This window comes from Pocillopora verrucosa, chromosome 3 (genome assembly GCF_036669915.1).
Source record: "Pocillopora verrucosa isolate sample1 chromosome 3, ASM3666991v2, whole genome shotgun sequence".
NCBI classification, from domain to species: domain Eukaryota; kingdom Metazoa; phylum Cnidaria; class Anthozoa; order Scleractinia; family Pocilloporidae; genus Pocillopora; species Pocillopora verrucosa.
In genome coordinates, this window is record NC_089314.1 from 19,424,435 (window position 1) to 19,441,088 (window position 16,654).

The 16,654-nt window shown below is 38.2% G+C and overlaps 3 protein-coding genes across 4 annotated transcripts; 1 reads left to right on the top strand and 2 right to left on the bottom strand.

Moving 5' to 3' along the window:
• Nucleotides 1–414: 414 nt before the first annotated feature.
• On the bottom strand, nt 415–6,756 carry LOC131794315 (uncharacterized). 2 transcript variants are annotated; one of them, XM_059111831.2, is made up of 3 exons: nt 6,643–6,756; nt 2,632–2,783; nt 415–2,540 (listed from the first exon to the last, which is right to left on the bottom strand). In XM_059111831.2, the coding sequence occupies exons 2-3, from the start codon at nt 2,648–2,650 to the stop codon at nt 1,195–1,197; spliced, it is 1,365 nt and encodes a 454-aa protein (XP_058967814.2). In that variant the 5' UTR covers nt 2,651–2,783; nt 6,643–6,756; the 3' UTR covers nt 415–1,194. The 2 variants fall into 2 exon arrangements, with proteins under 2 accessions (XP_058967814.2, XP_058967815.2); XM_059111832.2 differs by lacking the exon at nt 6,643–6,756 and having other exon boundaries at nt 2,632–2,876.
• A 3,089-nt stretch (nt 6,757–9,845) lies between these two features.
• LOC131794356 (SH3 and multiple ankyrin repeat domains protein 2-like) lies at nt 9,846–12,912 on the bottom strand. Its single transcript, XM_059111885.2, has one exon. It carries the CDS (start codon nt 12,690–12,692, stop codon nt 10,980–10,982), a length of 1,713 nt encoding a protein of 570 aa, XP_058967868.2. The 5' UTR covers nt 12,693–12,912; the 3' UTR covers nt 9,846–10,979.
• A 904-nt stretch (nt 12,913–13,816) lies between these two features.
• Nucleotides 13,817–16,589, top strand: LOC131794248 (SH3 and multiple ankyrin repeat domains protein 2-like). The gene has a single exon (XM_059111758.2). It carries the CDS (start codon nt 13,943–13,945, stop codon nt 15,755–15,757), a length of 1,815 nt encoding a protein of 604 aa, XP_058967741.2. The 5' UTR covers nt 13,817–13,942; the 3' UTR covers nt 15,758–16,589.
• The last annotated feature ends 65 nt before the right edge of the window (nt 16,590–16,654 follow it).

Consider the following 16,654-nt stretch of genomic DNA (forward strand, 5'->3'; position numbering starts at 1 on the left):
TTCTAAATTCCTCCCTCTTGAAATACACAAATCTGTATAAATGCTAAATCTAATTCCATCTAAACCTACTCTTTATCACTTTTCATAATAAATCTTATTTATTTATCTTATTTATTTATATTTATTTCCAATCTGCATCTTTTGTTAAGCTGGGCTTATCTAAATATACAAATGTATTTTTATCATCATCATCATCATTATTATCACTTTGAATATAATAGGCTTCGCACATGCACAGCATCTAATACACATGCGTTACTGACCAAGCGTGAGGTCAAGATGGCTGGATATTGGCTGAGTTTTCTTTTTTGCGTTTTTATAGACTGAGAAAAAGTCGAGGTCCATAAAAATGGAGAAAAGAAACAACGAGGCAAATATCCAGCTCACTTTACCGCACAAGCTTGGTCGATAAAGGATTTCTCACTTAGCAAAACGATTTCGCATTATTAAGAATCAAGAATGACTTGATCATTATGAAAGCCGGGTGGGAATGTCAACTGTGTTTGTAGGACAATAAACCCACGAGAGTCATTTCTTTTTTCTTTGCTTTGACTGTCCGCGGCCGCTTTTTTCCACTGCATGGCCGGTTCAAAGATTACGAATTTTTCAAGTCCTCTCCAAGCAATTTTTTTTTTGCGCGGGATCAAAGTGGACAATCCCGAGTGAGCAAAATGAGCCCGTCTTGCCTGCTCGGGTAGCCAATTAGAATACAGGATTCGCTTCATATTACAAACGGGCGCTGCCAGCGATATAGTAAAGAGAGATAGGAGGAATAGATGAGCAAGTGAGAGCTAAGGTCATTAACACTGTTTACTTGCACTAAAATTCGATCGGTACGCTTAGAAAAGAAGGAAATTCCATATGGGCTTTACTTATACAATTTTATACATATTTGAGATAAAATGCGGTGGCGCCGGATTATATTTACGAGGGATTGGTGTGTTTATTTAAGTCCAGAAATCTCTCCATACAAATACATAAACAAAATAGAAATGTTAAAAATTCAATGCTTGGGAAACCACATGAAAAAGCAAAATTTCTGAAATTTGTACACTTCCTTTTTAAAAAACCCAAACTACTGGTTTGATGTGAGTTTTATTCATGCACAAATTATAATTTGCTGACACACACCTTTTTCCCATGATTTGAAATTAACGAAAATACATATCTTAGCTTTTTTTGCTAATTGACCTTTTAAGATTTTGTTTTTCTTGGCGACTTCGTGAACGATTTTTGTTCCAGCTTCACATACACATGTGATGGTCTTTCTACGGGAGAATTTCCATGAAAAATGGAAGTCAGCGAGCAATAGAAAGGTTCCTCTCGGAGGCTCTGAGCGCTTTTACTGTTTAAGCTCTGATGACTCTTTGCACTCGAATACGGAACGGAGGAAGGTAAGGGCTCTACTGTTTCGTAATTGCTGATGGCCCCCTCGAAAACTGTAGCGTACTCGTCGTGTTTGCCTGAGATGCAGGGCTCCATAGCTTCGTAATTCGGTTCAACCTCCTCTTGAAACGGCCTGCATTCCTCTTGCTTTTGTACCAGGGAGGGCATCATTGGCACGTAGAAATCTTCACAAAGATTCTTTGGGACGACCTCGCCTTCGTCTAAAGCCTTTTTAACTGGCTGGAATTTTTTCATTCCCTTTAGGTAACCTCCACTTTCCTTATATAGCCGTACAACTCGCCCCATATTTTCAAAACGACTCGAGGGAAGAAGGTCATTATCAGCAGTTGTCATCTGGTTTTCAAGCCTATCCAACTCTTCGCGTAGATATTGCCAATATCGAACAATGTATTTTGAATCGCAATTAAGCTTTCTGATAGGATGTAAGGTCAGCGGCAGATAAAGGGGGAGTTTTAGAATCGTTAACTGATCCTGGTTTACTTTTGTAGTTGTGATAACGATGGTCTCCTCGACAACTTCTTCGAAATAAAATTCCCCTCTTAAGGTTGCTACAACATCAGAGTAGGATACCACGTTCTCAACAAATCTCACAGCCACTGGAAAAGCAATATTATCTGCTACATACCTTAGAGTGTAGCTTCTTGGGTCAAAGTCGTGTAATAACTCAAGAGGTACTCCCCAGTGAAGTGGAAGCCTAATTTCCTTCCCTGGTTCACGAAGTATTTTGCATTTTAAAGTTTCCGCTTCAGTGCTCCTCGTAGATTCGAAAAAAATGGGTTCTAAAATATCTCCATCGTCGAGTTTCAGCTCAGGAACATCTCTCAAGACGCGAAGAAACCTAGCTGTGCGGATCAGATGAGGATCGAAGTCTTTTGCAAGGCGTGTACGAGTCCTAGGCACAATTTCAACGCGCGCCGAGTTGTCAACGGGCAGGAAATAGTGCTTGCCTTTTGAATCTCTCATTCGGATTCGCCTCAGCTGCACGGTTTTGTGTACTGTCAACAATTCGTCCACTGATACGGAAAAAACTCCATTATCGACTCCCTCCAACACTTGAGCAATGTACGGAGGCTGATATCGAATTATGAAGTTGGCCAGAGTTTCCTCCAATGAATCTGGCTTGTGAAGGGCAGCTGTAAATAGAGAAATAGAAGCATTACTTGGCCCTTCTAAGTATTTTTCTGATTTCAAGTTCTCATGTTTGTCAATTAAAACAATTCTTACCTTCTTTACGGCGGGCCATGTTTAAAACTAGGTGTCAAGGTCTGTTTACTTTCTCCGATAAATGTAAAGACTTTTCAGGTGGGTAGGTGTTTGTAAATACACAGTCCTTGTCATTGCGGGATGATCTTGCACATGATGAGCCGTATGAAACACTGATAAACGAAATAATCGTTTCAGCTTTTAACTAGAAGTATAGGTCGAGATGCGCTGTAACATATCATGTCATGATCGAAAGATCACTTCCTTAAATCTAGCTTACACATTAAAATTCAATTTTTTGGAAGCTTAATTCCCAGTCCTTCATCTTTCATTTTGTATTGATTTAATTTATTCCAAAAAAGGATGAGATAAGTAAGCTTATCAAGCTTGGCTGATGCACAGAGGGGGAGGGGGAGGGGGTAAGGGGGTAAGGGGGGAGGGGTGGGGGTAGGGGGGGAGGAGGGGATGGGGGTAAGGGGGCGGTGAGGGAAAGAGTGTTCGGCGCCACCTGAAATTCTTTCTCACTTTTAAAGTGGCTCTGAACTCTTCGGTAGAATCTCTTTTCGATTTTCCTTGCGTTAAATTTCTATCGGGATGAACCTTAGTCCGCCTTATTCCAAACAAAACTAATGAATAGTATCGCCACTATAATTCCCTTGTCATAGTGCTACTGGTTAGAAAGATCCCCAAGATGAAGTTTCTATTGTCTTGTACCTCTAGCTAGTAGGATCTGAAGGTGCTTATAAAATACTACCGGCGAGAGGTACAGCTTGCATACTTAGTCGACTTTGCCCAGTTTTTATTACGGTTTGCTCCACATCTGACTTTTCTGCACTCCAAACTAGTCTTACACTCTTAGGAATCACTTTTTTTTTACAGGAGTACGTTTACATTTATTTTGTTATTTGGTCTTTTACCTCTAGCTGGTAGGATCTGAAGGGGCTTAGAAAAATTAATACAACTGGCTAGAGGTACAGCCTGCATACTTAGACGACTTTGCCCAATTTTTATCACGGTTTGCTCCACATCTGACTTTTCTGCACTCCAAATTAGTCTTATACTCCCTGGAATCACTTTTTACAGGAGTGCATTTACATTAATTTTTTTATCTGGTCTTGTACCTCTAGCTAGTAGGAGATCAAGAGGCTTATAAAATACAACCGGCTAGAGGTACAGCTTGCATATTTAGTCGACTTTGCCCAATTTTTATGATGGTTTGCTTTACATTTTACTTTTTCTGTGCTCCAAATTAGTCTTATGCTCCTTTGAATCACTTTTTCAAGAATACATTCCCATATATATACTTTTATTTGGTCTTGTACCTCTAGCTGGTAGGATCTGAAAGAGCTTACTACCAGCTAGAGGTACAGCTTGCATATTTCAATTACTTATTTATTTATTGAATTACTTTCACCATGATCATGATGCTGAAATAACACTGAGAAGAAGAAATACTTTTGACAAGGTCAAAAGAACAAGAGATGAAAGATGCAGGACATGACAGAGTGAGGCTCCGAATGAAGTGTGCCCAGAGTTTGCTATAGTTTGATCCACATTGACTTTTCTGCACTTCAACTTAAACTTACACTCCTTGGAATCACTTTTTTCAAGAATACATTTACAGTTATTTTTGTTATTTGATACCTCTAGCTGGTAGGAATCCTTAGGAGGCTCAAAAAAAAAACTAGAGGTACAGCTTACATATTTAATCATTTAGCCCAATTTTCATTACTGCAGTTTGCTTTTAATTTTACTTTTGGGCATTCCATTTAGTCTTACAGTACATTGAAATCACTTCTTTCAAGAATATCTTCTTTTTCCTTGGTTGTGTACCTCAAGCCAGTAGGATCTCTGGTGGCTTAGAAAATACTACTGCTAGAGGTACTTTGTGCATTGAAGGAGAATTTAGCTCATTTCATTTACTTTTTGATTTATGGAAAAAACTTTCTACATTCCATGTTAGTCTTATACTGTTGTGGAGTCATTCCATATGTATAATTATTTTCATGCTCTGCAGTCTTGTTCATGTGGCTAGTAGGATCTTACATTACTCAGAAAACACTACCAGCCAGAGGGGCAGCTTCTGTATGTGAATTAAGCTTGAAATCACTACCATTATTGTGTTTTCGAAACAGTTTTCGATGAATTTGACTTAAAATTCATTTTAGACTTGAACATGTCAACCAGATTTACTCTGCATAAGTGTGAGTGGAATTTCCTAGAAAGGAACAGTCTCAATTTTCATGATATTTGTGTTTGATTAGAAGTACTGTTGACAATGCCAACAATTGACTGATATACTAAAACTAAGTCATCCTCAGGTAGTCATAGGATAACATGATTTTAATTCACCAAATTAACATTTTCCTTATGTATTTTCAATGATATTTAACAGCATGTATGGCTGTATGAAAACCACATATATGTATACATATACATACATATATATATATATATATATATATATAAACACTAGTTTATCTAGTTCGAGCACTCTGGCATGGCTTAGGTGATCCCACATGTGTGAGATCTCTTGGGGTGGCTATATAGCCTTACCTCCATTCTGGCATGAGCACTGCACTAATGCCCAGAAGGCCGAAACAGTACTGTCTGCAGTTAGATATATATAATTTATACAACTAAATAAATGAAATTTACCTGTGCCTGTGTTATTTATTGTATTTTTTAATAAAAATTGTTATTATTAAAAAGAAATCAAACCTTTCTTAATTGAACACCAACTAGAAACCCTTTGCTTATTGCCTAATAATGCCTGCTTTAGTTTCAGCTGAAAAGTAAAATATGGAGCAAACTGCAGTGAAAATTGGACAAAGTTGACTAAATATGCAAACTATACCTCGAGCTGGTAGCCTTTTCTAAGCCTCCTGAGATCCTACCAGCCAGAGGTACGAGACCAAATGAAAAAAAAATTAGAAGTATTCTTAAAAAAAGATTACAATTTATAAAATAATTCAAATAGTACGTGCGCTCTGATTGGCCATAAAACCATTTTACATGAGTGTATGTAAACACGGTTTTCATACTGAATCTTCTTGCGGAGTTCTCCCTGCTATTTATTTAGCAGTAACTCAGTTTCTTTTTTAGTTTGTTTTGAGTACAGTAATGGAAGAAGAAGATTTTCCTAATTTTTCTTTGGAGTTTAATTTTCCCAGTATTCAAGAAACGGCTGAAAAGCCAAATGAACAACAACAACAAGCACGTTGCTTTTCTTTGTTGCAAGAAGAGGCTCTTTCATTAGTTATTTTATAAAAGAAATGTAAAATGGTTTCCGTGTTTACAAAGCCTGATGTAAACACTTGGGAGGTTGGGAGAACACTCGATAAGCTGGAAACCACTCCACTTCGCGTCATGGAAATACAAGAGGTACAAGACATTTACATTTCTTCATTGGAGTGCAGAAAAGAAAAATGCTGAGCAAACCATGATAAAAATTGGGCAAAGTCGCCTAAGTAAGCAAGCTGTATCTCTAGTTGGTAGTATTTTATAAGCCTTTTAAGATCCTACACAGTAGAGGCACAAGACCAAACAGAACTAAATAGATGTTTATGTATTCTTGAAAAAAGAAATTCGAAGGAGTGTAAGACTAATTTGGAGTACAGCAAAGTAAAATTTGAAGCAAACCATCATAAAAATTGGGCAAAGTCGACTAAATATGCAAGCTGTACCTCTAGCCAGTTGTATTTTATAGGCCTCTTGAGCTCCTACCAGCTAGAGGTACAAGACCAGATAAAAAAATTAATGTAAACGTACTCCTGTAAAAAGTGATTTCTATGAGTGTAAGACTAGTTTGGAGTGCAGAAAAGTCAGATGTGGAGCAAACCGTAATAAAAACTGGGCAAAGTCGACTAAGTATGCAAGCTGTACCTCTCGCCGGTAGTATTTTATAAGCACCTTCAGATCCTACCGGCTAGAGGTACAAGACAATAGAAACTTCATCTTGAGGATCTTTCTAACCAGTAGCACTATGACAAGGGCATTATAGTGGCGATACTATTCACAAGTTTTGTTTACCTTTGCAAGCGTTGGTCTTGGCGGCTACATTGTTAAGCTAAACGTCTGCTGAACAAGAAACTTAAGATCGACGAGGGTGAAGGAAAGAGCCACACAAAATTTGGCGAAATTTCCTTGATTTAAACTCGACAATGTATTCTTCAAATGTAAAGCATCTAATAATGTTCATTTCTGGTTCAATCACGTCGCTTGACCGTTGGTAAGTCGCAATCAGTGTTATTAAAATAGTCCGCCATAATGGAATAGCCGACAATTTCCGATAATCACCCGACTCTGAAACTCGTCACTAGTGCTCCTCGGGCGTACCTTCAGGCTCAACACTGACTGATCCAAGATGGAGGGTGAAGTTTCTCTGCCAAGAGCTTTTCCTCTCGCTCAAGACGTTTCTTTAGGTAATTATACAAAGGCTTGCATGTTAAAATCTTAAGGCAGCAGATTCTCAAGGTTTGATAAAGTGTACCTAGTCACATTGCAGGGCCAGTATTTAATTTGCATGCAACTTGAAAAGATCATTTATGACACTGAAATGACATTAGAATTGCTTTTTAAGTAAATGTCTTTTATACAATGAGAAAAATTGTGAATGTGGAGCTCAGTCACAAAATAAAGACGATCTTATTGACCAAATGTGTGCAACTTTCTTTAACCTTCTAAACCTTAGGCCCAGCATCAACATTTATATTCTCCACACTGTTCTCTCCTTTTTCCATGGTGGTGAAAATGAGAATTTGTTTGACAATCAGGAGCTTCTCAAATAGGTGATCATTTTCTTTTTTCTCCTGACCTTTACGTTTGATTCGAGGGTGATACTATTTGGATAAATTAGAAGCCAGTCCCTCTTGAGAGTTAATCTTCTGCTAAATGTTGCGTAAAATGTTTTTCTTTAATTGAAATTTATTGATTTTATTACCATGACTAAACTAGTAAATCAAATTTAAATTTAAATTTGGAACTTTTTAAATTAAGATTAAAAATATTTTTAAAAATTGTAAACATTAGATAGTTCCTTTCTTCTTTTTTTTTTTTTTTTTTTTTTTTTCTGTACATAGTTCTACATTTGTTACTTTTTATTTCTTATTCAGGGGAGTTGTTATATAGGGCTAACCTCCAAACTCCCCTTTTCAAATTTTTATATATAAATTTATTTGTATATAGAATTTGAATAAAGGTGTATGTATGTATCAAGAAATTTTATTCATCTTATTTCACTTTATTTACTTTATCTGCACTAGATCAATGTAATTAGTCCCTTGAAAGAGAGAGGTTAGTGAAGATGATGGCTCCGAAGGTATCTTTGGGAATATAACCATGAAAACCTTACTATTCTTATGTTGTTGGGATGTAGGGTTATGCATGAAATGTGTGGCAATTCATATCTGATTTTGGGAAATTTAGGCTATGTTCACTGTCGCAAATGTGGGAGGTCCTGGGGCCCAACAGTTACGGTGTTGTGTTGTGTTCTGGGCAACCACTCAATTGTTACAGTAACTATCTCCATGAAGGAGTTTGATTGGCTTGTACCTGCAAAACTGTCAGTCACACCTGATAAACTGCTCAGGGGTAACCTGCAATGGACCAATATTCCATCCAAGGGGGCAATTCATTTCCAGAAACAGCGAAAGAAAAGTATTTTTTTTGCCCATCTTCTTTGAATTGGGTACTTCTTGAAAGTGTGGAATTATGATAGAGGTGAGGCTTTTATTGACTGCAGCAGTGAAGTGCATGCACTTTTCAAGAGAGTTGATTTTCTTATTTATATCAAACAGATGAGAGGTGTTTATTATTTTCATAATATATGGCATGTGTTTTGATACATGTCATACATTAAAATAACAATTGGAGCTAACTATCCACCACTTTCTTGGACATTACTGTTTTAGTAGACAACACACAGCAACCATGAAAGAAGTTAGTTAGTTAACATGCTAAAAAAAAGGTTAGAAACATGACGGTGAAGAATACTTGCTAATCACTTCTGAACTAGCCAATCAGTGCAAGCTTAAAACACCATTCACTTGTGTGGTATATACTAATGGGTGGTATTTGTTGGCAGAGATAAATACTACCATGTTGGACACATCAGTAGGTTTAGGGTGGTAGACAATAGCCATACAATCAATACCTTCACTATTTTTCTTAAAATCTTTCTCTTCAGCTATACTACATGTATTGTGGAGGTATACTTATGACCAATTAGCAGTCAACTGAAATAGCACAAATTATCATCATACAATGGCATTTAAACAATTCTCTATGAACATATGGTGATGTTTATTTTGCAACTACACTTGATGCTCGTTGAAATTGAAATAAACTTTCATATACTAGATGCAATGGTTAGCATTGTTTCTCCTAAAGGTTTTTTGAACTGGAGTGTATAGTTAACTGAGGTGGAATTTGTCTCATTGTCCCAGTGGTAAGCATACAAACTTTATAACAAACTTTATCCAAGATGCAGCTAGCTAAAATTGCAAAGGTAAGGATTAAGTTAAAGGGCATCTTGAGAGGAAGTTGAGAGGTAAACACTATTTAAAAACTCCCTATAAAAAAGAAATGAAATTTCTAATTACAGCACCAGTAAAATTTCTCAAGTTAAAATATTCTGAATCAATTAAGATGTAACAGATGATGCCTAAATTTGGATTAAAAGCTGGAGGTTATTGGCTTCCATGAAATCTCTTGGTGAGTTACTCCAGATTCTGATCATGCAAATGAAAAAGGAATGTTTGTAACTATTTACTCTTTCAGGATTGACATAAAGTTTGTAAGAATGATTGGCTCTTGTGGAACTAACTGACACAAATATAAAAAATTTGTCAAATGTGATTCCAGGGCAGTGGAATGCTGGCAAAGAAAATTTTTCAGTGAGCTCAATATCAGCAAGTTACGAGAAGCTTCCAATTGTTAACTCTTTAACTCCCAAGATCTCATTACTAATTCTCCTTACTGTCTGCCCTACAGTTCTTGTGATGTTAGTTTGGAGAATTTGGTATTGGATCAACTTATAAATATTATTCTTTATTCTCATCACTTGTCTGCATGATATTGTATTGATGACATAAGGAGAAATTCTGTCTTGGTGACTCATTGGAGGTATAGAGTTCAGCTGGTGTTTTTTTTTTCACAGTTAGTCCTGTCATGATGTTGTTAAGGGCATCAATTTTCCCATTTTTCCCATCCAGTCTCCTAAACACTGATTTTTCTTTCAAAGTGATTTATTTGTCACACTTCAACAATAATTTACAGAATCAAGAAGTAATAATTATGAACAATAGACAAAACTGATCTTATGTTGTCATCTTCATATTGATATGATATCAATAGTAATCTGTTAATCTCCTGATTTCTATTTTCTATTTCATTTTTTTTTGACAAAAGTTAAAGTAATAAACTTGTGCCTAAGTGTTGTGATCTAAATATGGACTAAAATGGAAATTTTGTCTCCGTTTTAACACAGAGATGCCCTCTTTGCATTTTCAGCTAGTTCCTTGTTCTGACTCAGCTTGACTCCTATTATGAACACAAAATCAATTTCCATTGAAAACAAAGTGAACAAAATAAATGTTACACTTGGGCTGATCTCCGAGGAGTAGATCTTTACCACAACACTAAGGCCATTCCAATATAGCAAGGAAATTGACGGCATGCCCACGTTTATCAAGTAAACATTCATTTATACCTCTTAGTTCCATTTGCCAGTCTCTCGGCCTTAACGATTTATATGAACCAGAAATTAGATACCAATTCCTATAGTTCTTTGGTGTTATATTCACCATGTTCTCTAATAATTCCTCTTCAGTATAAAGATATTTACATCTCATGCTGGCTTTAGAAGCTACGAGTTTTTAAGATAAGTGCGAGAATACCAATTTATAACCTATCATATTAACCAACTGCATTTGGAAGAGCAGAAGTAACAAGCGATTTGAGTTCAAATACCTCACGATATTGTACAGTTGATTGAAAAGTTGGTTTTCTGCAAAAAAACCTGTTTGACAGATTGGCTACGCTTCCATGCGTATTTTAAAAGGACTAAAAATTGGAAGACATCATAGCATTTGGGTAATCTATAACTTATCAAGCGTTTCGGCCTGTAGTATCGCTGAGTATTTTTACTCCTTGTTTGTATGTTGACGCGATACTCTATGGGTTCGTCACAATACGGCACAACCTGTGAAATACTAGGCGATTCTACAAACCAGAAACTAATAAGATATCTGTATTTCTTGTACAATGATGAACAAATGTCTCTTAGAATATATTTCAAGGGTTCTTAATAACAAGCTGCATTCTGCTTTGTGCTTGAGCTACTCAGTGAAAAGAGGAGCAATTAGTAGTTAATTCATTTTAGGCCTCCATCCCTGTATAAAAAGAAGAAGTTTATTCCTTTGAAATAATTTAGTTACTCCAAGGTCTATCAGTTCTTGTTCACTTAGATTCTTCAGAAGACTCCCATCAACGGTTTGGTTTTCAAAAGCTTTAACGTGCTCTCCCAGGTTAAGCTTTTTGAGGCATTCTCCCACTTCTGAAACAGAAAGACTTGATAGATCATAGGGGTACCCCTGGGATAAATGAGAAGCCACAGGGGAAGGTGAAGTGGAAAGACTTTTCTCAGGTGATTGTCGTTGTGGGGGTGGATGCAGCCTTTGGGTTGGGATGTTGGCATAAGTGGTAGAGGGCAATCGGGAGGCGGGTGGAGACATAGGTGACTTGGCAATGGCCTTCTTGAGAATGGCTGAAACTCGTGTCTTGAGATTAAGTTTTTCAGGTTCTTCAAGGGCACTACGTTTTTCTTTTCCTCTGTCACTAGGCATTTCTGCCCCTGGTAGATCTGTCTGTGAATAGACATCCTCTTCGTCATCTGAGCTCCCAAAGACCGGATCAAAATCTTCATACTCGCCATCGTCATCCTCACTGTCATCGTCACCATCTTCATTAAAAGATAATGGTTTCTCCGAACTGTAAGATCTGGAGCACATGGAAGGGAAAACACCATCGGTTTTCTCGTTTTGATGGGCTGATATCAGGTTTGGTTTAGGAGATGGTTTTGGTGGTCTGGGAGGAGGTAGGTCTACATCTTCGTAATCTTCATCGGAATCTGTCGGTTCACTTCGTTTGGAGTCTGACCGAGGAGGAAGTGGTGGACCTATCTCAACATAATCATAGACAACATCAACGGTAGGTTCCTCAGAATATTCCAGCAATTTCGAACTATTCAAAAGGTCGATTTTGGAAAGTTCTGTTCCATCGTGGATTTCTTTACAGAATCTTGCGTACGTTGAATCACCTTTTACGGCCCCGAGAGCAGGATTCACTTTCACATCCAAATCAGAAGGAATCATTAAAACAGTGACAGTTTCGTCGTCACGACTTGTAGCAATAACTGTAATTTCCTCTCGAATTTCTTTTAAGAGAACCGAACCGAGCGATTGCAATTCAATGTTAGTGTTCGCAGCATCTTGTATTATAGTGTCACTGGAGGTAAACTTCACGCGAACAGGAAGTGTAAACGAACTCAGAACTTCTTGCAAATGATACTCTTCCGGGCTGGCTAAGGGCTCGAAGGCAGCTTTGAATTCTAATGGAAGCATCACAGAGTCTTGAGTCTTATTATAAAACTCACATTCAAGATACTTAACCCGATTTTCCTCTTCAGTTTTCTTGAGTTTTAATATGTCCCCAGCTCGTATTCGAAGCGAAGGCGGACCGTTATGTACCACACGAATAAATTTAAAATCTGGGGCTGTAAAAGAGCTGGTAATATCTTCCACACTGTAATATTTGTCTTGACAAAACTTTGGAAGAATCTCAACTTTATGTGGACATGTTACCGGTAGGAAATACTGTTTGTTTTCGGCAGCCCTCACTAACACCTTGTCGCTCCGTTTGGTGATATGTAGGGTGAGAATCTGCTCTGCTGATAGCGTTCTCGCATCGTCGTCATTGTAGACCCCGCTTTCGACTTTGATCAGTTGCGGAAGCGGGTATTCATCGACAAATTCTTTTAGAGTACAAGATTTGTCACTCCAGACGATATGGCTGAACATCATGGACAGGAGCAGACTGCAGGGTTCCTGATTTAAACCATTGCCACAGAAACAGAAAGATCCATAGGAGAGTTATATCCGCCTCTGACATATGACGCTTTCCGCTGCCACAAAATCGGCACGCAAAATGAACACGAAAGATAGGCAAACTTCCTTATGGTTTTTGTGTTAAGGCTTAGGCTCCTTGTTGCGATCGTGGCACAGCAGGACGACTAACTATCAAACGCCTTCATTGATTATGCTATTTATGCTAATTATTTCTTTGAAATCATGCCAAAAAAATGTCACGAGGTGTTTGTCGTTCACGCTCATGTTCGTGTCACGTCTGTGTTTGTGGCTCTAAATGAAACCCACTTCTTTGTCAAGTTCTGTACTTAGACGAAAGGAAAATGCAATGAAGATTATTACATCAGAGGGGGGGAATTTTACCGTTATAAAAGCACAAAACTCTTTCCTTGGTTCGAGTCTGTAATCTAGAAGCTTTGGGTATGATGGATTGATTTAAATGAAAACGATCTTGAAAATTCAAGCTTGGTTTGTCACGCAAGCGCGTTGAATTATTATCAAATTGATAGCTAGAAAACGGTATCTACTGATCTATTATTGACGAGATGTAAATCCACTCTACTGGATGATAGTATATTAATTAGCAAATGAGTATAGCACCTCCTATTTACACATCGCATAAGGTAACCTAAGCAGTAGTTAGAGCGGCGCATGAACCATGTGCTCTATCAGTTTCAGGATCGTTAAACTGAGGTGGAAAAGCTGAAATACGCTAAAAATATGTTTCCAAACTGCCAAACGTAGACGTTAATCATTCGGTTTAATTGTTTGCTTGTCTCAGCTTAGCATCCACGACATGAGATTATCTAAACGTGAGTTATGGTTCATTGGTTAACTGTCAGCGCTGTCTCTTCTTAGCGAAGTAATTTTCTGGGGGAGGTTTATGATAGCGGAAATATCGAAACTTCGCATAGTTTTGAGGCGCCCTTTGTTTTAGTTATAATTTTTGAGTTTTCAAACGTATCTCAATTTTAGTTTTAAACAATCTTGTTGAGCTGTTAGAAACTTTTATCACGGAACTGATATGTCTGATAACTACATTTGATAGAGAGGAAGCAAACTATGCCCCCCCCCCTTCCTCAAAACTAATAACAATAAAAATAGAGTCAGTGTCACGGGATCACTGTAAGAAGGTTGAAACGGTATGCTAACTATCGCAGGATTGTTAGTTAGAAGAAGTGTTGTTGATGAAGAGGAGTCTCGAGATGCCGTGGAGTCAAAATAACAACGACTTCGATGGCTTGTTTCTCTGCGAGTTTCTAACAGAATGTCATCTTCCTGAAACAGCTGAAATCGTGGAAGGATATGAATCAAACGAATCAATCCAACGATCGTGGTCTCAAGGCGAAATTGTGCACCTTCACGCCATGAAAGATCTACCTCAAGCACTTGCTCGCGATCAGAAGGGGAATTTCTACAAGATTCCCCTAAATTATCCTGACAAAATATTTGAAAGTATTCCAAACAGATGCAACCACGAGTATGAAACCGTCCAAGACCTTATTGACGACTTTCCGAAATATGTTCGCTCGCTCTACAATATACCTCAAAGTAACATCAACGCCGGCGACATACTTTCGCTTCAAGAAGCTTCACTAAGTAGTCAAGGCCGCACGGAACTTAAATGCAAGGTGGTTGGGACAAAAAGGCCGATATTCCTCTCTTGTGAACAGCGAGGACATTTCGAGACCCTTGAGGAAGTTCATCCTTCTTCTTTAAGAGACGTCACAGATCGACATATTCTGCCAACTCGAGTGCGTGTTCGTGCAGGTTCCATCGGGAAGTTTATCGGAGAAAAGCGCATCGAGAAGAGCCTTACGATTGTTATCAAGGAGATAGTAAAGGAAAAGGTTTTAATAGCTTACACCTTAATCGGAAAGCATTTGAGGGTCTTGACAATTCCAATTAGCTTGGAAGTTCTAGTCAGACGAATCGAGTCAAACATAGATCCAAAGGTGCTCGCTGAAATTTGTCAGCTGATCGACAACAAAATAAATATTGAGTCAGTAATCACAGGCCGAGACGAAGATGCATCATGGCTTTTTGAGATCGGTCAGTGCGTTGAAACCTGTAGTGTATCGTCGGATGATGAAACTTATGACGAAATAGCTCCTCCTGTTCCATCACGAACACCAACAAAGACAATTTCAGGTCAAAAAACAACGGTGGACAAATCACAATTTGAGGATCGATATACAGCACCACCCAAGCCTTTTGTCAACAAGGCAGCCGTTGGATCGGCTGCCCCTCCAGTCGCCAAGAAGCCACCCAAAGCAAAACCGTCGCAAGGGAAATCTTTAGTCCTAAACAATGAAGAGGAAGAGGCTCTATACGATGATAATTATGAATGCCTTTCATTCAACAAGTCCAAATCTACAAAAGCATATCCTAAGGATCAAAAGAAGAGCCTGAACCTGGTTTTACCTCCAGTTGCCATAAGGCCAAATGTGACTCAAAATAAGAGACCTCTCAGCAAGGAGGAACGGCCCCCAACATATCTTTCCCCTGGTCAGTCTGCTTCTTCTTCCAAACCGCAACTTGCCGAAAAGCCTACGGTAAAACCTGCTTTAAAAATTGGAGAGGTACAGCCTCCAAGCTCTCACCACCCTGTTTCACCAACTGTGGCGTCCGCTGGACTAAATAATGAGAAAAGTGCACCGACCACCCCTACCAAGTCGACTTCGCACAAGGCGGAATCATCAGTTGATTTCAACCCTTCCAGAACAGTTTCCAGTGTCAGGAACCCAAGAGATAATAGTGGAACTCGAGATACATTGAGCCAAGAACTTCGGAATGAGCTCACGGTGAACGAAGTCTGTGAATGGCTAACCAAGCTAGGTTTGGGCCAGTACGTTGAGACTTTTGAACAAGAATCAGTCGACGGAAAACTTTTGCTAGATGTGGATGAAGAAATGATGAAAGATCTTGGGATCTCCAATGCATTGCATCGAAGAAAGCTCACCAAGTTTATCCGAGACGGTTGGATTCCTAAAACCTCTTGAGGACGATAGTCACGAATGCCTGAAATTGACGAAGTAATTAGAACTAAAATCAAATTCTAGGGCATTGTCTTTAAACATGTGACGTAGACTTGATCAAAACTGGATGCAAAAATTACTCAAGTTCGCTTGTTATTGTCTCTTTGGGAAAATACAAAAACTACAAATGTAAATAAGAGGGAAAAGTTCTTTACAGAGTTAAAGCTTTTTCGACAGTTGCATTAAAAATGCCGGCTCGGGGGCTTCATCGAGACAGGTGAGCCATAAGATTGAAAATCTATTATTCAGCCGCTAATCTTTCGATTTTCCTAGCGATGAAACAAAAAGTCGAAAAAAGCCACAACCACCGTGAATACAGTTTTCTACTATTTCAAGCAGTTACTTTTCGAGATCTTTTGTATTTGATAGAGGGCGTAATTCCGACCTAAAACCATATCAGACCCAGGAAGTAATTCCTTGCTTCGTTGCTTTGCTCTGCTTTCTTTTTATCTCGAGTTTGTGGATCGAGAAAAACCTAACATGCCGGGGCTTATTTCTACGATCGGGAAGACGAGTTCTGAACCGGAAATAGTAAACAAACTTTTGACTTAATTCTTTTTTTTAGTCTCGAAAATCCTAAATGGGTATCGTGACTTTTTACATGGATAAAACTGTATTCGTCTTACGCTGTAGACGTGTTATTTTTGTTTAAAACTTTTGATAAACGTTTCAAATAGTCGAGTCGCTCCTTCCTGACCGAATTGTTTGTACAAAGCATTATTTGAGAGATACGAAGAACTTAAGAATACTATTTCCCCCAAATGGAACTCAATAAAGGTGAAATATGGTCAAGTTATCAGGCTAGTAATCTGTTGTACACACCATCAAGATATGTTTGCGAATGCACTGTTGTAAATCGTT